At 32.6% G+C, this 22,208-nt stretch overlaps 4 protein-coding genes across 4 annotated transcripts; 2 read left to right on the top strand and 2 right to left on the bottom strand.

The window, feature by feature from the left end:
• The first annotated feature begins 775 nt into the window (after positions 1-775).
• On the top strand, positions 776-3,463 carry LOC111297790 (uncharacterized). The gene is made up of 4 exons (XM_089741815.1): positions 776-863; positions 1,087-1,111; positions 1,155-1,626; positions 2,157-3,463. The coding sequence occupies exons 1-4, from the start codon at positions 776-778 to the stop codon at positions 3,276-3,278; spliced, it is 1,707 nt and encodes a 568-aa protein (XP_089597941.1). The 3' UTR covers positions 3,279-3,463.
• Positions 3,464-7,883: 4,420 nt separating this feature from the next.
• LOC111297791 (uncharacterized protein At5g39865-like) lies at positions 7,884-9,109 on the bottom strand. The gene has a single exon (XM_022892411.2). It carries the CDS (start codon positions 8,958-8,960, stop codon positions 8,082-8,084), a length of 879 nt encoding a protein of 292 aa, XP_022748146.2. The 5' UTR covers positions 8,961-9,109; the 3' UTR covers positions 7,884-8,081.
• Positions 9,110-10,520: 1,411 nt separating this feature from the next.
• On the bottom strand, positions 10,521-13,413 carry LOC111297926 (uncharacterized). Its single transcript, XM_022892531.2, has 4 exons — positions 13,205-13,413; positions 12,862-12,963; positions 12,448-12,608; positions 10,521-10,845 (listed from the first exon to the last, which is right to left on the bottom strand). Exons 1-4 carry the CDS (start codon positions 13,302-13,304, stop codon positions 10,738-10,740), a joined length of 471 nt encoding a protein of 156 aa, XP_022748266.1. The 5' UTR covers positions 13,305-13,413; the 3' UTR covers positions 10,521-10,737.
• A 1,735-nt stretch (positions 13,414-15,148) lies between these two features.
• LOC111297282 (uncharacterized) lies at positions 15,149-16,744 on the top strand. The gene is made up of 3 exons (XM_089741285.1): positions 15,149-15,570; positions 16,001-16,108; positions 16,206-16,744. Exons 1-3 carry the CDS (start codon positions 15,256-15,258, stop codon positions 16,515-16,517), a joined length of 735 nt encoding a protein of 244 aa, XP_089597411.1. The 5' UTR covers positions 15,149-15,255; the 3' UTR covers positions 16,518-16,744.
• Positions 16,745-22,208: the final 5,464 nt, after the last annotated feature.

Below are 22,208 nucleotides of genomic sequence, written 5' to 3' on the forward strand. Positions count from 1 at the left end.
CGCGGATTCAAAGCTTAAGTCTCGACTCGCACAAGCACTACTATACAAGTTTCAAGGCCCTCTGCCATGAAAAAAAATAAAAACAAGAAGAAGCTGATGAAGGAAGGAAATGAAAGAGAAAATCTGATATTCAAATAACAAAGACAGCATAATTTAGACCGTTGTTATATCAGTAGAAGGAAATTAGATACACAGTTCATCATTTTCGTCATCCATAAACACTAAATTGAGACCTTCCAATGGGACTTGAAACAGCAGCAATTTGATTCTAGGTTAGAATATGTTAGACAATGCAAGGAAAATATACATCAAGAAAGGGTACAAGAAGGACATTCAGCAGAAAACAGGGCATTTGACCAATCCATTCTCATTACAATCAGGGCATTTTTTAATGCAGAATTCATGATCTCCTTCCTTTTCTGCATAAACCTTGCGGCTGATGTTGCAGTTTGAGCAAACCAGGAAGCGCAAATTGGCACAACCGGTACACAGGCAGTTGGGGTGGCTTGAAGGTATCTCTTCGAAGAGCTTCTTCAGCTTTCCTTGCTCGTGAAGTCCAACAACTTCACCAGCTCCTCCTATGTATCTGCCCTTGATGAACAGCTTTGGAGGGATCACTTTGCCACCCATTATCCTCCATAATTCTTCCCTGAATTCCATGTCCATCGAAACATCTCTCTCATGGACTATTATCTTGAAACTGTCTAAAAGAAACCTGATACTGCTGCAATCTTCATATGTTTTTCTTATTCCTCTCAAGCTTGTTGTATAGAAAATGACTGACTCTTCTCCACCTGGTGGATATTTCTCTTCAAAATCTGTTAGAGAAGGATATTCGTCATTGTCCCCCTTCACTTCTTCAGGTATGCTATCATCCTTGACAACTGTCTCCGAGGAGATTGGAAGCTGAGAATTAGACTCTCTAGTCACTGTGTCCTTCAAATCTATGCAGGGTGAATCATTATCTTGGTCGCCAACATCGAGTTCCAATTCTGTTTCTTCATCCTTTTGATCTTTAAAATCAACTACTGATTCTGGGAGATTAATGTTTTTGCTTTTCCAGTTTTGCTCTTTGTAAACTGATAGGTTATGGCAATTCTGATTGGAGAAGGTGTGTTGGGGATTAAGCTGAAGGACTAAGCCTTGTTTCAAAGTGCTAAGAGCAGTGAAGGAAGGTGTTCTGCCAGGAGTGATGATGGTGAGTATCCATTGGACACAGATTCACTTGATGACTTTGAAGAAGGAGAATCAGATGAGGGAAAGGATGACACTGTTGTCAGGAAGTCATTTAGTTATGGTACTCTGGCATATGCGAATTATGCTGGAGGACCATTTTACTCCAGCATGAAGATCAATGAGGAAGGTGAGGATTGGGTGTACTACAGCAATCGTAAATCAGATGTTGGCTGCTCAAACATCGAGGATTCTGCCGCATCAGTATCAGAGCCATCCCTGCTGCAGAGTTCCAAGCGCAGCATTTTGTCTTGGAGGAAAAGGAAGCCGAGCTTCAGGTCTCCTAAAGCGAAAGGGGAGCCATTGTTAAAGAAAGCCTATGGAGAAGAAGGTGGGGATGACATTGATTTTGACCGCCGTCAGCTTAGCTCTGATGAATCTCTTGCACTTGGGGTAAGAATAATTTCTTAACTTTTTAGTTTAATTCACATTTCTCCTCTGTCTTCAAGCTTGCTGAAGAAAAGGGAAAAGTACACCCTGGTATTTAAGATGATTTTCTTTTGATCTTCCATGCTCTCACATTAGTAGCCAGAACTGATTACATTGACCAATATGTGGGATTATTGATGCTGAGTTCTTATCAAGTTATCACATGATTTTCTTATGAATGCAAGCAACTTTAAAGGTGCATGTGTTTATATATTTGATTGGGGATTTTGATATCCTACATTCTAACATAATTCATACCTTTGTCATCTCAGCTAGTTTGAATGGTTCCATTTTTTCAATGAATATTACTTTTACAAAGCCTTAGTTGGCTATATTTTTAGAATTTTGCTGTATTATTGATTCCAATTGTTTGTTCCTTCGCAGTTATTACTGGGGTAAAGTATATCAACTTCTAAATATAAATACCATTTATTTTGACATTACCAGAGTAAAGTTTATTAAGTTCCAAATATAACTACCATTTGTTTTGACAGTGCCACAAGACAGATGAAGATTCATCTGCAAACCGTTCATCAGTTTCTGAATTTGGGGACGATAATTTTGCTATTGGCAGTTGGGAACAGAAAAAAGTGGCAAGCCGTGATGGACACATGAAGCTTCAAGCGCAGGTCTTCTTTGCTTCTATTGATCAACGGAGCGAGCGAGCAGCTGGAGAAAGTGCATGTACAGCCCTTGTAGCTGTTATTGCTGATTGGTTTCAGAACAATCGTGATCTGATGCCTATTAAGTCTCAATCTGATAGTTTGATCAGAGAAGGCTCAATGGAATGGAGGAACCTCTGTGAGAATGAAACCTATAGGGAGCGGTTCGCTGACAAGCACTTTGATCTTGAGACGGTTCTCCAAGCTAAAATACTTCCTCTTTCTGTAGTGCCAAGGAAGTCTTTTATTGGGTTTTTCCATCCAGAGGGGATGGATGAGGGAAGATTTGACTTTTTGCACGGTGCAATGTCATTTGATAACATCTGGGATGAGATTAGTCGCACTGGTGCAGAATGTCCTAACAGTGGTGAACCTCAGGTTTACATTGTTAGTTGGAATGACCATTTTTTTATCCTTAAGGTTGAACCAGAAGCTTACTACATCATTGACACATTAGGAGAGAGGCTTTATGAGGGATGCAATCAAGCTTATATCTTGAAATTTGACAACAATACAGTAATTCACAAACTATCAAATGTAGCTCAATCATCAGATGATAAGCCAACTGGTGATCAGCAGATAGCAACAGCTCCAGCTGAACCTAAAATTTCACAGGTTAGACGGGTCAATGGGAGGGAGGAGGGTTCTGTTGCAGAGGCTGTAGTAACCAAACCTGAGGAATCAGTCAAGAGTGAGGACAGTGAGGAGGTTGTTTGCCAAGGAAAGGAGTCCTGCAAGGAATACATAAAAAGTTTCTTGGCTGCTATACCTATTAGGGAATTGCAGGCTGGTATCAAGAAGGGTTTAATGGCATCAACACCACTAAATCACGGACTACAGATTGAATTCCACTATACTGAGTTCTTGCAGCCACTACCTGAGACTTCCGCAACTCCAATGACAACAGCCACACCACTGTCGCTCGAACTTCCATTAACCGAATGTGCTGCATAGACACTTACTGTAAATTCTAGGAAAAGTGTGATTACTCTAACTTGTTTTCTTTCTTTTACTATGGGTATCTTATGATGTGAATGTGGTTTAACAAAGAGGAACCCATGTGAGCTTTTTTCAATCAGTTTGGCAAATAGAGTTGTGTTTCTCCTAAGTTGACTTCAAAAGAACATCAACTTTTCTCATATGCTGGAGTTAAATTTTTGTCTGTTGACTTCTTTTCTAGTTGCATCACTTCCCCATTTGCCATCTTTCTGGGGAACAGGTTAACTGGTTTGGCTTAAACGCCTTTTATCCATTTAACAATTGTCGAAATATTCTCCTGTTCTAGCATCTGGTATTTTCGCAGACTGAAAATCTTACTGTTGTGTATGTGATTTAATGGCTGATGACTATGATTCTCTGCCAGAAAAAGGCTGATGACTATGATCCGAGCCTGCGCTTTCAAAGCTAGAATCTAATCTTCTGAAGAAAAAAGGAAAAAGTAAAAAATACTCTTACGAAAATCCAGATTTCTTTTCTTTTTCCCTTCCCTGTATCGTGCGCAAGGTAAAGGAGAATTTTTCGAGGTTGGTTTTGAGGCCTGAGAAAAAGATTTTTTGAAACGTATGACCCTACTGTAAAGTTCCTTCTTTTGATTCCCTCGACTACTTTTATCTGGCACATCCTCGTGACCAAGTTGAATTACCATGCCAATTGTTGAGCAAAGGTTTTTCTGGTTTGTAACCCCTACCTTACACGTTGAGGATATGTCCTTTTAGCTTCCGAATTATTCGTTTAGTACGGCTCGAAACATTCATTCTCTGGTTACCTTGCGTTCGGAACTTGTTTGTGTTTGAGTTTCAAAATGAAAGTCAAAATTCTGAAATCATAATAAAAAAAAAAGTGATAAATAATAAAGAGAGATAACCTTTTTTAATATTTATATTTTGACGTTAAAATTAAAAGTTGATATAAGAAAAATGAAAGGAGAAAAAAGTATAATATAAAAATAAAATAATAATATTTAAATATCTCATTTATAAGCTTAAAATGAGAGATATATAAAGTAAAATAATGATTAATCGAATTGATATAATATTATACATATTATATCAGATTTAAAATTTTAAAATATTTCTATTTTTTTATTAACAATCCCTAATAAATAAGATGATCAAAATATCCTTTGAATCCAAAAATAACTCTGTCAGAACTAATCAAACATAACGTCTAACATTCATTTTCTGTTTTGGGTGTTTTATCCTAGGAAATTGTCTTTGGCTTTTTAAAAAATGAAGATAATTTCCAAAATTTGGAAATTTTTTTAGACTAGTTCTGGGTTTCTGTCAATCATTAATTTTTTTCCTCCATCAAATGTTAGAAAATGAAGAAATGGTGGAAAATATTTTCGCAAAACAGATGCAACCTAAAATTTATTTTTTTTACTGTTAAGGGAAGTGAAGAGATTGGATTTTAAACACGCATTTTTTCAGTCTTCTAAGAGTAGATGAAGGGCTGAAACTGTTAGCTCTTGCATTATCTTGGATTCTTTTACAGTCGTGGCAGTTGCATTGGAAATCAAATCTTTTCTTTCATGTTCTTGTCTTCGCAGTTTGTAATGATGATGATTGATGAGGGAAGGAGAGGTTTCTGACTTTTTCCATCCATTGGTTTGAGCAAACATTGGATTGAGTATAGACTAAAACTTGTAGGCCTTAATGCTAAAGTTAAAATTATATCATAATTTAATCGATTAAAATTATTTTATTTCATAAAAAAATTTTAAGTTTAAATTTTATTAATAATTATTTGTTAAATTATTTTGATTTATAATCATTTATCTTAAATTATTAAATATAATACATTTTATCTTAACTCAATGATTAAACTGATTAAACAGTCTATCTATTTCAATTTTTTTTTTTTTAAATAAAGCTAAACTGCTCAAAAGTTCGACAATCATTGGCGCATGCCGCGGGATTTGCATGCTTTGACAAAAGCAGATTAAAACGCAACCATTTTTCAATCGTTTTATAACTTTAAAATGAAAACAATTCAACAGCCTTCCTTAGCTTGATGATACGAAGTCTTATAAAAGATTTGAGATTAAATTGTCTTTATTAGAAATTATGATTTTCAATGAAGATGATAACCATATTTAATTTTATTTTTTAAATATTATATAATATTATAAAATTTTAAAATTTGATTTGAATGTTAATCAATTTTTTATACTATTTAATTTACATTAAATCAAAATTTATTGGTTTGATTTATTAATTTTTAAATATTATTTAAATATAAAATTAATATATTTTAAATAAATTTTGATATAATATTATTTTTTTTAATTTATAAAAATTTAAAATATATAAAAAAAATTAATAAAAATATATAATTCAATTCAATTCGATTTAATTTTTTTATTTTTTATTTTTGATCTAAAATTCAATTTAAATTTAATTTATATATTTAATGTCTAATTTTTACTCAACTCGAATAAAAAAATCGATGAAAACCAAACCTAATACTATTCTTTCAGAGATTGTCAAGGTGTTTGTCATCAGTATAAAATTAGCAGCTGTCTAAACAGGACAGCCTTGGATGGGATAACATTTGGTTACAGTTGTTAAATATTGGGGAAATTCCAGGTATATTTACAAACTTAGCCTGAGGCCCAAAGCCTGTTATTGATAATCTTGTGGGGGAGTTTTGTCTAAATCCTGCTTCAGATTCCGTCCATGCAGTTGAGCCCGTCAAAACCAAGGCTGTTGATGAAACTTTGATGGAACCTTTTAAGGCATCAAACTCTTTTTTTTTTTTTAATAAGAAAATTGTTGGGGTAGGATTTTCAAATTTGATTCTAGAATTCAAGACATTTATTAAAAAAAAAAAAAAAGCTTCCCTATGTCAACTTTTTTCATTTATAGGTAGCATTTGATATTATTTTTAAAATTATAATAATTTAATCATCAAAATAATTTTATTATTAAAATAATCTTGTCCATATAAGTTTATTGAGCTAGGCTTTAGTGATCCAAGATTAAGTTAATTAGTTAAATGAAGATACTTGAATTTCATACCATCATAATTGTGAACCTTCCCAGAATTCCAGGGCTCCAATTCTTTTTTCTATATTCATTTCATGCACATGAAAAAGCTTGTTAAAAGTGTGAGCCATAAAATCACACGTCTGGGTTCAGCTAGAAATCAGAATACTTCTTCAACTTATTGCTTTGCTTGGAACTAAGATTAAAATTAAAACTAAAAGAGTTAAATGATATACTTCGATGTCAAGCTTAAAATCTCTATGTCAAAAGTGAAGCCAAGGATCCAATGGTCCTTTGATAGTGAAATCAGGGAGTGCGAAAGAATAGATTTTTATAGAATAAATACGGTACAATGATAAAGAGAATTAGGATAAAATTCTAAACGATAGTATTTACTTAAGATTGTTCGGGAAAAAATTGATTTTCGATTAAAATCGAAATACCCTTGATTATCTTCTAGAAAAGACCCATAAACTGTTCCAAATTACTAGTATTACACAAAGCTGACCATGCAAATCATGAAAGCTGTCTTTGCTCTTTGGGGTAAAGCTGTTGGAGAAAATGATTCATGAGGTCAACTTTTTCTTTACTATTTTTACTATTTGATTCCTCTCTATAACTTTATCTACATCTTAAGGAAGAGCCATGTGCCTTCTTTGCCCTACTAATCATTCCAGTCTCATCTAGATGATGACATAACTTCAAATTTGTCAACCTCCACCTCTACTTATCAAGAAAGTACTTGGGCTAGGTTTTTTTTTCCAAACCCCCACATGTCCTTTTCCATGCTTCTTCAATTTGGTGCATTTCACATTACCAAACATTCAGAAATTGGTATTGTTTTTATCTTAATAACATTTATCTCTGAAATTGTTTAGGTTTGTTTGGTTTGATAATGACTTGACTTTATTTTTACTTTTGGAAATAGAAAGTGAAAGGAATTGGTTGGTAATGTTCCCTTTATTCTTTGACTCTTTGAGAAAGTGAAAACATGTGGGTTTTAACCATATAGATTGATAGTTTGGCACCAAATTTGTTAAAACTTTTATCCTAAAATTAAGGGTAAAAGTTTAATTCAACAATTCTTTTATTTTTTTTTTATAAAAGAGACAGTAATTTGAATAAAGTCAAAGAATTATATAATAAAAATATTAAATTTGTTTAATATTATTTTTTAAAAGTGATTGTATAAATTAGATTAAATTTTCAATTTAACTTTTGCTTTACTTTGCATACATTAAAGAAAAAAAATAAAAATAAATTAAAAGATGACAAAGGAAAAAGTAAAAGTTCATTAAATTTTGGAAAGTGAGAACAAGAATCAAACATGTTTCCGTGACAATAGCATTCCAAACAATCGATTTCCGTGAAAGAAAAAGAATATCCGCTGAAAGATCCCACAAAAATAAAGAGTTGTAGTTTCTCATCTGCACAATTTAATGCAACAAAGTTCAGTTTTAAGTATGTCCAAGCACTACTGTACAAGTTTCAAAGCCCTCTGCAATGAAAAAAAAATAAAAACAAGAAGAAGCTGATGAAGGAAGGAAATGAAAGAGAAAATCTGATATTCAAATAACAAAGACAGCATAATTTAGACCATTGTTATATCAGTAGAAGGAAATTAGATACACAGTTCATCATTTTCGTAATCCATAAACACTAAATTGAGACCTTCCAATGGGACTTGAAACAGCAGCAATTTCATTCTAGGTAAGAATATGTTAGACAATGCAAGGAAAATATACATCAAGAAAGGGTACAAGAAAGACATTCAGCAGCAAACAGGGCATTTGACCAATCCATTCTCATTACAATCAGGGCATTTTTTAAGGCAGAATTCATGATCACCTTCCTTTTCTGCATAAACTTTGCGGCTGCCATTGCAGTTTGAGCAAACCAGAAAGCGCAAATTGGCACAACCGGTACACAGGCAGTTGGGGTGGCTTGAAGGTATCTCTTCCAAGAGCTTCTTCAGCTTTCCTTGCTCGTGAAGTCCAACAACTTCATCAGCTCCTCCTATGTATCTGCCCTTGATGAACAGCTTTGGAGGGATCACTTTGCCACCCATTATCCTCCATAATTCTTCCCTGAATTCCATGTCCATCGAAACATCTCTCTCCTGGACTATTATCTTGAAACTGTCTAAAAGAAACCTGATACTGCTGCAATCTTCATATGTTTTTCTTATTCCTCTCAAGCTTGTTGTATAGAAAATGACTGACTTTTCTCCACCTGGTGGACATTTCTCTTCAAAATCTGTTAGAGAAGGATATTCTTCAGTGTCCCCCTTCACTTCTTCAGGTACGCTATCATCCTTGACAATTGTCTCCGAGGAGATTGGAAGCTGAGAATTAGATTCTCTAGTCGCTGTGTCCTTCAAATTGATGCAGGGTGAATCATTATCTTGGTCGCCAACATCGAGTTCCAATTCTGTTTCTTCATCCTTTTGATTTTTAAAATCAACTACTGATTCTGGGAGACTAATGTCTTTGCTTTTGCAGTCTTGCTCTTTGTAAACTGATAGGTTATGGCAATTCTGATTGGAGAAGGTGTGTTGGGGATTAAGCTGAAGGACTAAGCCTTGTTTCAAAGTGCTGATAGTAGAAATAAATTTAATTTTCTTCAGAAATCTACCCTTCGTGCCTTTCATCTCTTATAGTGATCTGATACTAGAAATTCTGACACATGAAAGGGGCAACACTTCAAAATTTTGAGAAAGGAAAGCATGGAAGGGAGTGAAACTTTGAATGAGAATAACAAGAGAGTAGATTGGAGAGAGAGGACAATAGGATGATGAGGTTTCTCTTTTGGTTTCCAATGGCAGGAAATTGAAAACTGAAAAGCTGTGTGTTGGTTGCTTTTAATAGTTTTGAATGATTACTGAATTAGTGGGGTACCCCTTCACCATTGGAGTCCACTGACCCATAACCAACATTTTGTACCTCATCATGGCATAAGGGCAAGAACATGCATCATTCAGTCCCTTCCTTACCTTTCTTCCTTAAAAGCAAATAATTTGTACAAAGAAACAATGAAGAATTTTGTTTTTTGATACAAAGAAAACTCTTGTAATTTAGAATAAAGAAAAGAGGTTGGAGATTTCAAGATTTAAATCTCATATATGATAAATATTATTTTTTAAAAATAATTATATAAATCGATTAAGTTAAATTCAAGTTAAAAAAATAAAAAATTTAATGACAAACGTGTCTCTATCTTCATTAATATAATAATTATAGTTCTTAATACTACTTTGTTGTGATGATGTTCTTCTATGTTTTAAGCCAAAAAAAAAAAACAGAAGGGAGAGGTAATAAAAACTTTATTTAGATGCGACTTAACAACTTTTACCTGCCAGTCAATAGAGGCTCAATGACACCAAAATAAGGACTCCACAGATCGAGGATGTTCTTTCAAGTTAGAATTGAGTCACCAACCTGAATTTGTTTCCTAATTCCTACCATTTCCATAATGTTGAAAAGGCCTTTTTTAAAAAAAAAATATCGTCAGGGTGTCCCTAGTTTTTTTGGTTTAATCTTCTCCTTAAGAAAGATCTTAAGAGCCCACTCTTTCGCATCAACTTGCATTCAGGATTTTACCAGTGTCACTATAATGTTGAAAAGTTGAGGGTGCTCAAGATTTATAATAACAAGATGCTATTGATTTGGTGCTTCGTGCTAGGAAATCAATGAATCAAGATAGACTTGAGTCCCAAAACTGAATTTGTTCCTTTTATTTGCATATTGTTGAAAAGTTGGTGGCACAAGATTTATTGATATAACATGGTGCTATCCAATTGGTGCTCTGTAAATGAAGATGATAGCATGAAAAATGAGCCAAATATCAGCCAGCAAAAGAGGCTGTTGCCTGTTAGAAATGGTCATGATAGTAAGCGTGCAATGGCTGCACGCTTTACTCTTTCCTTGCCATTAATTCAATTTCGAAACCCATTAGATAGGTGCCACCACTAGTCACCTTTGCACTGAGTTTGATTCGTAATTCTAACCTGTCTTCAACCATAAAGGACCCTTTTTTTTTTTCTTAATCCCTTATTAGCTTTTGAAATTCAAGCAAAAAATTTGGTTTGACATTCACTGGAGTGAACCCATGCTGGACATATTTCAAGCTTCATCAAGTAAGGGTCAGGTTCGAAGATTCTTCCCCTCCAAAAAGGCGCTGGAAGTAGCATAGTAGATGATAGATCACACTATTCTTAAGGAATTTTGGTTTAAATTTATTAAAGAATCAGACAGTGGTTTCATCCAGCAATGGACGCCACTGGCAACATAATAGCTTTAACTTTTCACAGCAACAAGTCACTGGGATAATCAAAGTTATACATGCATGATAAGAGTGAAGTTGGAAGGAACATACAGTGTATAGAATACTTTACATGGGTAACAGAACATTAAAAATACTATAGTGTTTTAACTATCAGCCACAGATGATGCAAACCCGATGTTAAAATCAAACCCAATGCATGTCAACTCATGCTTGTTCGCGTCATACATCTTCATCTTCAGAGAGTAGGAACCCTGGATAAGGTTAAAAGTTGTCAGAAATATTAATCAAAGAAAATTATATGAAGGTGGCACTTCCTTATCATTGATTAAAGTGAAAATCCTTCATTACATCACACCTAAATAATCTCAATTGATCTCAACAGGCCTATTGGGAATACATTGTTCAATTTCATTGTTGATCAATCAATCAAACAAACAAAAGCAAACTTGACACTTTACAACAAAATGTCATTGAAGAAAATGCAAATATATGAAGATGATGGAGGACCTTTGAGAAATAGACACAAGACTAACTCAGAGGATAAGTATTAATCATAGATGATTATGGACAAGATGAAAATCTTGAAAAGAGGGCATTCTCTTATATTATGTTTAACAAAGATCAGTACCAGAAAGAAAATGAGGCCTTATTCTAAGCTTATAATGAAAAGCAAATGAAGGGGCAGAGAAATTGTGTTCCACAATTAGAACAAGGCAAATGATGTTTTTTATTGAGTAGATTCAGTGTTACTCATGCAATCGACCTTAACCAACCTTAGTGCAAATTACAAAAAGGTTATGCCACAGTGGCTATATCACATGAAACATAAGTTTTTAGTTTTTCACTGGATCGTTATAGCATGGGCATGAGTAAACACATATGACATAAGTCTTCATAGGTTTTAATGTAAGGATTGTTTTTCTGGGGATTTAATGGCAGCCGTCAAAGGTTTCTTTGTCAAAAAAGTTCCATTTGCTAACAAAAATGCTTTAACAATAATGAACACAACCCTGATTTTTCTTTTGCTTCTGGATCATATATAAATCAAAGTTGAGTTGTGAGAATAAACAGCAAGGACAAGCCTGGTGCAAGTAAACTTACAAGCAATGTTATATTGCAATGAGTTAGCTTGCGATAAAACATAGATGATGAAACAAAGGTTGGAATATATACAAACAACTAAATTCAACTCTATCCTAACTTGAAAATAATGATCAAATCTGTTATCTGTTAAGGCTTGTTTCTAAGGAACTTCGAAAGAACTGAAAGCATGGTCTGACTAAATAACACTTGCAAAGACATGCTTGAAATGAGGGTAAACGTGGTTAAAATAAAGGAGACTGTGTTATCCCATTGGTTTAGTAAGAGGGAATACAGTGAGGGAAGAGAAAGGAAGGGATTCTGCATCCTTCATGAAATCCCAAATTTTCAATGCATGGGATCTAAATAGAAGGAAAAGACCAATCATTGACTTAGTTTTACAAATTTGCATTCTGATTCTCAGTCCTTTTCAGTTGCTTTCCTGTTGATTCTTTTTATTTACTCAACTCAAATAAAAATAAAGAAAAGATAAGTATTTTTCTTCTGCCCCTTCCTTTACTGTACATATACATACATAGATATAAATGTATGTATGTATATATATATATATATATATATATATATATATCTTTCTTTTCACTCCTCTTTCCATCCCTCCTAATTCCTAAACATTGTGCAAAGTTGGCCAAAACTAGACAAACAAGTTGGCAACAAGGCATTTTAAATCTTCGGTTAATGCAAGAACATTTTAAAAAGAAAAACCCAACTATATATTCACCAAGGATTAATAAAAAAATAAAGTTGGGACTTACAGGGGGAGTATATCCTGGCAAAACTTGCGAATGGGAAACCACAAAATCACTAGTAGACACAGGGCAAGATGTCTCATCACAAAGGTCATGAGTCTCACTGTGAATGTGCCATCCAAAATACGAAACCTCAATCACCAGTTTCCCCTCAGCGATTGCTGCACCTGTATATCATCATTATAGAAAGTACAACCCACCTTCAATCAAAAGCTAAAAACACCATTGATTTTGGTTGCATACTATAACCACCATCATCAATCATGGACGTGACACAAAGCCACCGTATAGTTAATCAATAATACTGGTATCAATCTCTGAAACTACAAGACTCCATACAAACACATACGTTGTGAACACCAAATCACAACACCAAACAACAATTAACAAATAGATTATGACAAAACATTGATCAGTTACCTGTTGTTGCAAAGATACTGAAGTTAGCAGGTTTGCCCCTGGCGATCGGGTCAGGCGAAATCTCAACTCTTTGAACCTTTACATCATATTCAGCTTTCTTATCTGCATTAGTATCATTTTTTTTTTCGAAAATTTATTAAGATTTTTTTTAAAATAAAAAATAATCAATTTCTAATATGGAGAGCTAATTTCAACGCAAAAAAAAAGAAAAATCCTGATTAAAGAAAATTAAAAACAACAAGAGAATTACATAATATAATGTCCACCGAATAACACAATAAAATTCAGTAAAATCAATTTTCAAAATTTTAAGCGGTGGACGCTAGGTTTTAGAGAGACTAACCGCAGTAGTTAACGTCGTTGGCGACGGTCAACGGAACAAACAGACACAACGACAGGAGCAAGAGGGGTGCGATGAACTGGTTGTACTGGATCATCTTCATTCTATTTCGCTTTTTACAGATTAATTTTTCTGTTATTGGAGATTTTGGGGATTTATTTGTTTTATAGAGAGCAAGAGTTTTGGAAATGTACGGCGATGTGTTTGGAGAAGATATGGAGAGGGAAGAGAGAATGTGTACCGTTGTTTACAAAACTGGGAGTCATCTGGACCGTTGATTTGTGTTATTCGCATTATGGACGGGTAAGATTTGTTGATTGGACAAACCAGACCTTCGGTTGGTTGGCGGTGACCGTTAGGTGAATGGCCTTTCCGTTTTTAAAGAAAAATTGGTGTCCTTGGTTGTCTTTTTCGGTTTCTTGAAGACGGAGGTTTCCTTTTCCTTTTCCTTTTTTTTTTCTTATTTATTTAACAAAAATACATTTTATTTATTTTTATAAAAGATTAAACGTATCATTCTATTATTATTTAATATTAAATTTTATCACCACATTTTAATTCATTGAATTTCACAATTATATATATTTTAATTTTTTTAATTTTTGAAAAAAATATTTTGCTGGACATTTTGTTAATACAAGTGCTAAATTCTCTTAAATTTTTTTTCTAAAAATAAAAATGATTTTTTTTTCTAAATATGAAAGTATAGTGATACAATTTATAAAATTAAAGTAAAATAATAATATTCAATATTATCTATAATATAATGATAAATTTATTTTAATCCGAAAGAAAAATAATAATACTTAGTGACGAGTACTTACCAAGTCATTAACGCATACGATGCAAAACGTAGTTTGAAATTTGACTTTTTTTTTTTTGTGTAAGAATATTTGTATAAAGCAAGTGAGATTTAAGGGTTAATAAGATTAGAATAATTTATAGTTTTTAACAAAAATATTCTTTAATGAATAGTAATATTTTGTAAGAATGTTTATATTATAGTAATATTTTATAAAAAATTATTTCATCCACTGATCATAATATTTTTTAAATTTTACAAATAAAATTAACATACATGTTTTTTAGGATATATTAAAACATAAAAAAATAATTAAAAAAAAAGATATATATCAATTTCTTAATCAATTTGTGTAGTTAAAAAATTTTATTGAAAGTATATAAAAACAAACTATATTTTATTCGGAAAATTTCAAAATGGAATTGAGTTGGATTTAAAAATATTCACCAAAATACTAGACCAAAAACTTGATTTAAGCAAAGTTCCATCCCTTTGTAAATATTATTGTTAATTTAATTATTTAATCTATAATTTCGTTAATTTTATTCTTATTATATACTTACGTTTCCATGTGGTTTTGTTTTTAATATCAAATTGTTTGGGTGTGCGAGGAGTTTTTAGGTTATATGAGATTTCAAGCCTTTCAAAATTATCTTTGGTTTAAAAATGATGTTGTGTTTATGGTTTATAAACCTTAATATAATGTGACATTAATTGCGATTAAATTGGATGATTGGATAGCCAAAGTTTTCTATTTTACCTTATTAAATTTTGCATACATCTCATGTTAATTTTTATAATTTTACTTTCTTCGCCCCATTATTTATTTCTTTTTTTTTTGGAATATTTCAAATAAATTTTTTTATTTCTGAATACCTTATAGGAAGGCCAAAAAAAAAAAAAAAACTTATACTCTTACTTTTTATATTTAAAATTTAGTTATATAAACAAAAAAATTTTAATTTATAATATTAAATACATAAAAGGAAATTTTTTTTTTTATTTTTACATGAAAAATAAAGGAAGAAAATGGGATTCCATAAACTCGATATGTTTGGGCCAAAGAACAATCCAAAACTAATGGGCCCAATCTCCAATTCTGTTTCGACTTCTTGTGTCCCAGTAATCAGCCCAAATTCAGAGTCGCAGTTCCTTTTACCTTTTACTTCTCTCGTCGATACGATTCCTTCTCCCTCAGCGAGCTTACATCCACCTGATCAGCAAAAACAAATATTAAAAATATATTAAAAAAATGGCGCAACCGGTGGTTTATTTTTTCCTTGTTCTGGTAGTGGCGGCGGCGACGCCGCCGCTTCTGGTGGAATCAAGCGACAACACGAACCACGAGTACGCGCCTTGTTCGGATTCGAAAGTCCAGTTATCGGACGGTTTCACGTTCGGGATTGCGTTCGCATCAAGGCAATCGTTCTTCTTCAACAGCTCGCTTCAGTTATCTCCTTGCGATGGCCGACTTTCTCTGTCAAAAAACAACTCTCGCGTCGCACTCTTTAGACCTAAAGTTGATGAGATCTCTCTCCTCACCATCAACACCTCCTCTTTCTCTCCGGTTAGCCCCCCTCCGGTTCTCTCTCCGTTTTCATTTTTGTTTAATAATTTCTAGAAATTTTTAATTGTGGAACAATGATGTCTGAGAATCCATGGATTTGAGTTAATGTAGTTAGTATATTGGCTTTGATAAGGTCCCGTTTGGTGTTTGCTTTTTGTGCAAATGCTAATGACAGAAAATGAAATCTTAATTGATTAAAAATGAGAAAACGATTAAAATGTAATACCGGTTTTAATATAATTTTCTATGTAGAAGTAAAATCACGCATTTTTGTTAAAAACCGAACAGTGCCTAAATTATCACTTTTATTCTTGACCAGACAAACCAGCAATTCGGAGCTCTCTCTCTACTTTGGGAAGTGACAAATATGTAATACTATCACATGAATATGACATATAATCTCTGTAAGCTTTGCTACGTCATTTTTCAGGACTCGGTTGGTGGGTATATTGTTGCATTTGCTGGTCGAAAATATGCTGCAAGATCCCTGCCTGCTTTTGTGGCAAACGGTACCTACACTGTAACAAGCTTCACTCTTGTAAGGGATTAACGAGATTGCGTTTTTCTTTTTGTACAGAATTAGATTTTACCTTTGTAAAAGTCTACAGAAACTGATGACTGTTTCTTTTATGCAGGTGCTTGAGTTTAAGAAAGGCAGGCTGCAAAACTTGTATTGGAAAAGGTATGGTTGTGCTCAATGTTCAGGACAATCAAATTTTGTGTGCCTAAACAAGCAAGACTGTGCAATCAGTACAAATAAATGCAAAAACCATGGAGGGTCTGTAGATTGCAGTCTTGGGATACAGCTAGCATTTTCTGGGACAGATAAGCACCTTTCTGCTCTCAACTCATGGTATGAAGTGGAGAATCTTCGGCAGTACTCACTGTATGGCCTTTATTCTAATCTCAGGGATTCTCTCACTAGCCAGTATAACAAGATCTTTTAATGGTGCTTCTGATGGTTGATTGCCTTATTTTTCTTGATGGTACGCTGTAATTCCTTTTCCTTCTGCTTTTCGATTGATGTTATGTCTGCATTTGTCTTTGCCTCTATTACTTTGGGATGAAACTACTTCTCTTACAGTTCAAAGAGAATTATGTGTGTAAATTATGTATGATAGCTTTTTTGTGATTATACATAGATATCTGATTCATATGAATGCTTCCTTCTTCATGCTATTTTGCTTTTTAACATTTGTTGTTAATTAACTTCTTGAAATAATTTCTCATTTGGTTGGTGTTGTTATTAATTGATTTTGCACTGTAAAGGTTTTATGAAGCTACTATGTTCACAAATCTATCCTAACATTTACAGTATAGTTTTATCTATATCTGTTGGTTGTTTCCTTGTTTGGTTTGGACATCTTCCATAGCTTACATCTTTTTACATGAGCATTTGTAGGCCTTGGCCGCAATGTTCATGCCATCTTAGTTGTTTTTTCATTAATCGACACTACATCCTCTTTTCTTTTGTTTTGAAATTCATTCTTTTCAAAAATTACATTTTCTTATAGAGCCACACAACTGTTATAATATCTGTATCTCAAGTATACTTCTTCATTCATAGCCAGAAAGTCTTGCTGGTCTTATTTGCATCTTGCAAAAATTTTTTCGAGTAAAATTGATATTGTACTATTTCATAGTACTTCAAATGCATGCATCCATTTTGTTTCATCCAATCTATTCAAATCATTTTGGTAATATTTTTTCATTAATTTCACCGTTCTTCTAAATGATCTAGTCAAATATCAACACCACTCACTTTGTGGTATATCTTGATGTCCAATTCTCACTACTGCTTGAATATCATTTACTCCTATAATTTTACTGAAGTTTTTTGGTTTAAGACTGACTTAATTGGAAACTCTTTAAAGTTCATCTCCTCAATTCGAGGCTAGTGTTAAGTGTTAACCCTTCCTGACAACATTCCTCAACCCTCCTTAGAATTCTAAAACAAATGGAAACAAAACAAAATTCAACTCATCATAACCACACCAAATCAGTGACAGAACATTTTCAAATAAAATTAGTACTAGTAGCGTTTTACATTCTAGAAGAATACAAGAACTAGTAGTACTTTCCATCCTAGGAGAATACAAGCACTAGTAGTGTTTTACATCCTAGGAGAATACAAGCACTAGTAGTGTTTTACATCCCAGGAGAATACGAGCACTAGATATTTTACAATCTAGGAGAATACAACACGATTTACATAAAAAAGGGAAAAAAGGGAACTTAACATAAGCACTCATCATCTCACTTCACTAAGGCTTCCACTTCCATTTTCAAACAAAATTAGCACTAATAGTAGTTTACATTCCAGGAGAATAGAAGCACTAGTAATAGTTTACATCCTAGGCTACCAAACCATTTGCAAAAAAAAAAAAAAAAGAAAGGGAGAGAGAACAAAAGGGAACTTAACATAAGCATTCATTCATATCACTAAAGCTTGTTTGCCCTTTCTCTTCAGTCTTGTAACTTCCTACCTTGCTTTCAAGCCCTATAAAAGCCTTAAGAAGTCGATAGTCTTGGGTTCTGTCTCTTGCATATAAGCATGCTGTTGTCCCCCTGTCATGGTTGGTTTCAGAGTCAATCCCAAACTCAAGCTTAGACTGGGCATTTCAGTCTTGCTGCATGGTATATCTTGAGAAGTGAAGGTTGGTGTTTGCTCCTTGTCAATGGCAGAGCTTGTTGCAGCAGTCGTTCCCCCTGTCATGGTTGGTTTCAGAGTCAATTCCAAACTCAAGCTCGGAGTAGGTTTTTCTGTCTTGTGGGCTGCTATATGTTGAGAAGTGCTGCGGGGGGTTGGTATTTGCTCCTTGTCAATGCTTGAGGTTTTTACAGCAGTGTTTCCACATAGGTCACAGTTCAGGACATCAGCCAAAAGATCCCCCAAAGGCTGGAAGATTGCTGCTGATTCATTGTCACTGTTGTGGCTGATTGAACCCTTGTTTCGATCAAGTTTTTGTTTCATAACAGGTGACCTACGAGCTTCAGGATGACTAGTTCGTTTCTCCACTTTAATTCTATAGTGCATAGAACCTGTTTCATCTTGCTCCTCATAGATGATCACTCTGTCACCCACACAAAGCTTCTTACTTTTTACAAATGGAATCCATTCCTTGATGAGAACAGGCTTCGGATGTTTTCGGTGATTTAGGTCCTCTCCTCTATTACGTGTAGAGCAGCAAAGGATCCAACCATGGCCACCCTCATCTATGACCACAAAATCCTCCATATGACTGCCTTCTAATTTTGGCTTTGGGAAACGTTGCTTTTCGAAGTACTTCATTGGAACTGCACATCTTCAGATAGTATCTGTCTCGCTGAGTATCTTCGAAAATATCACCATTGCCAAAGCAAAAGGAGTTGCAGAGCTACCCTAATCTAAAAGGCTTCTGCTTTAAGTAGAGACGCAGTAGATGATGCTATATATAGTGAAAAAGATGGTCTGAAACAGGTGGTATTGCGGTAGCGCGAATCAGATTGGTTTTCTGCTCAATCGCGGCGTTTCTTAATCTACACTCAATAGTGTGGTAGTGTGGTTTCGCTCGATTCTCTCCCACCGTGCGTCGCGCGGTTCTTGTTTGCGCCCGACTCTCGCGTGATTTATTTTCCGTCTCGTCCTGGCCGACCGTTGTCATTCTTTCATGGATAAAACATACGTAAAATTTTTTACATGGAATTTGTAAAATTTTTTACATGGAATTTGTAAAATTTTTTTATTAAAATAATTTAATAAAAATTTTAATAAAAAATCAAAATTAATAGATTAATAAATTTCAATGTGAAAATTAATAATATATAAAATATTATTAAAAATATTATTTATAATTTAAATTTGATTGATATTTATTTAACGATAAAAATTTTATTTATATTTTAATTAAAAGTATTTATGTAAAAATATATATTATAATTTATTGAAAAATTTTTAAAATTTTTATACTTTGATTTATGTAATAAAAAATTTTAATTTATCCATTTTAGTTTTTAATTTTAATTTAATTATTTTTAATGTGAAACTTTACAAATTTCATTTAAGATTTTCTCTTGTTTCATTAGTGCGAGCTTTTTTTTTTTTGTTTAATTTTTTTTAACTCTTCAGGGTGTAGTGAGGCTGATACAAGTGAACAAGTGGCAGCCTATTTCCGTTTGAATTGTTGCTTTTCTTCATTAATTTTCAATTCGTTCGTGCGGTTTCTGTTCAATTAGCTCTCAGCCAACCTTACCCAGTCGATTAGTAGAGCGATGCTGCATCAACCTTTTTATTATCGCGCGGTTCGCTTTTCTAATGCTTCTTGCAACGTAGAGTAAACAAGAACCAACAGCATTGGCAGGACAGAAATGTATATTTTTATCCCCTTTTTTTACTTTGAAAAAAACGTACTAAGCAGCCTCAAAAAATGGTGCAGTAACAATTTTTTATGACTGGTAAAAAAATGGATGATGATCACAGAGTCAAAACAAGTGGACAGTTTAGCTATTCCAATTTGCTGATGGAAGATATAAAGAATGTGCAACCAAATATCAAGTAAAAAAATTTCTTCACCCTTCTGTTTCGTCGTTCTGGTTTCTTACGTCGGAAAAAAAAATGTTGAAAAACACTCCGTATTCCCCTCTCTTCCTACAGTTAACAGTTTGGCTCATGTAATGGATAAGATCCAGAGAAAAATTCTGTCTCCACTTTCTATCGCCCGTCTCTCTCGACATTATAGCAAATGAAACGGAAAAAAAAAAAAATTAGAGGGAAAGAATTTGATTCAGTGTGAAATTTTTATAATTTTGTATGGTAAATTCAGTATCTTGTGATGTAATTTGACATCCATGTATACCGAATTCGGTATTTTTTATGGAGTTTTTTGATAATTTTATGTAGTAAATTCGGTACTTTTTGTTCCCCCTATCTTGATAACTTTTGTCTTCCAAATTCAGTACCTTATGTAATAAATTTAGTACCCTTTGATGTATTTTTGATAATCTAGTAAATTCAGTATCCTTTAACGTATTTTTCATAATATTTTCTAGTAAATTCAGTATCTTTTGATATATTTTTTATAATTTTATCTAATAAATTCAGATCATATTTGATATATAAGATTATGATAAAATAAGATAAGACAATATTATGAATATGATTAGATTAAATAATAAAATTCTATTTTGTGTTTGATATATGTATATATATAAGGATTAGAATCGGATAATTTATTTTTTGATTAAAATTATCTTTTCTCAAAGTTTATACAATTTAAATTATTGATATAATTTTTAAGGATATAATAAAACATATAAGTTCAATCTAATGGATTAAAAATAATTCTATCCATTTTGGAAGGATTGAATCATTAAATACTAAAATGACGATTAATTTTTCTTATAATTCTATTAATTTATTTAAATACAAATAAAATAAAATATAAAATAATTATAATTATATCCTATTTATCTTCCTTGTAGACATCTCATTAAGTTCGGGGTATTTTTTAATTTAATTTTAGGATTTTAGTATTTTGTTTAGTTTAGAATTATTTATTTTGTTAATTAATTGATTTATGGTTTAAAAAAAATGAAAAAGGAAAAAGTTTGATTTGGTTTGAAGTCTAGTATTCTAATTGAAAAAGGGAATGTATTGATTTGAGAGGTGAACTTAGATTAAAAATCTAAAATTGACTTTGATTAGGAGATTTAAATCAAGAAAAACTCATCCCATTGTGATTTGGATTAGAGGCCCATAAAAGACCTCATTAGGATTAATTAGATACAAGGAAGAATCAATAAAAAAATTAAGAGAGAAAGAGTAAAAAAAAAAAGGTAGAAAAATTAAGAGTTTTTATTTTTTTATAGTCTTTTCTCATATTTTGGGTTTAGATAATTAGGATTTTCTTTTATGAGTTTTGTGTTTGGAAAAGAAGTTGAGAAGAAACATAAAAGGGAGGCATTTAACAAAAAATTTTGACAGCAAAATTTTCGAAGGTTTATGAGAAACAAGAAATAAGACAAGGAAATTTTTATTCTTTTTCCTCTTTATTTGTATATCTATTTATGTTACGTAGTTGTTTCTCTTTCTTCTTTTATGCACATTTAAAATAAAATTTTATAATAAATGCATGATTCCTACCAAATGATTAGAGAATTTAAATATTGAATTATGAATTCTACCAAATGTTGGAGAATTTCATAATAAATTTTTGAAAAATAAATTTTCAACCATACCAAACAATTGGAGGATTCAAATTTTCATTAAATCTTAAGCAATTATTGGAGGATTTAATTTTTTTTTCAAAAAAAATTTTGAAATTTTGAAATAAAAATCCCACCAAACGATTGATGGATATGCATTGATATAAAATCTTACCAAATTATTAGAGGATTTTATTGTTTGCTTTCAAAACATAATTTTTTAGAAAATATGTTAATAAATCCGACCACGAAACTTTTTCAAAGTGAAATATGAGTCTCCATGAATACTCTTGAGATGAAAAAATTATCTTAAAACACTACCAAATGATTGGAGTAATTTTAAGATCAATTTTTAATAATTAAATTTACTTGGTAAAATTTCAAAAATATTTTAAGGTTTTGATAACATGAAATCAAACTGGTACTATCATTCGATAGGTGTTGTGAGGGTGCTA

The sequence above is a fragment of the Durio zibethinus genome, chromosome 12 (assembly GCF_047325235.1).
Source record: "Durio zibethinus cultivar Kanyao isolate XHJ-2024 chromosome 12, ASM4732523v1, whole genome shotgun sequence".
Lineage (NCBI taxonomy): Eukaryota > Viridiplantae > Streptophyta > Magnoliopsida > Malvales > Malvaceae > Durio > Durio zibethinus.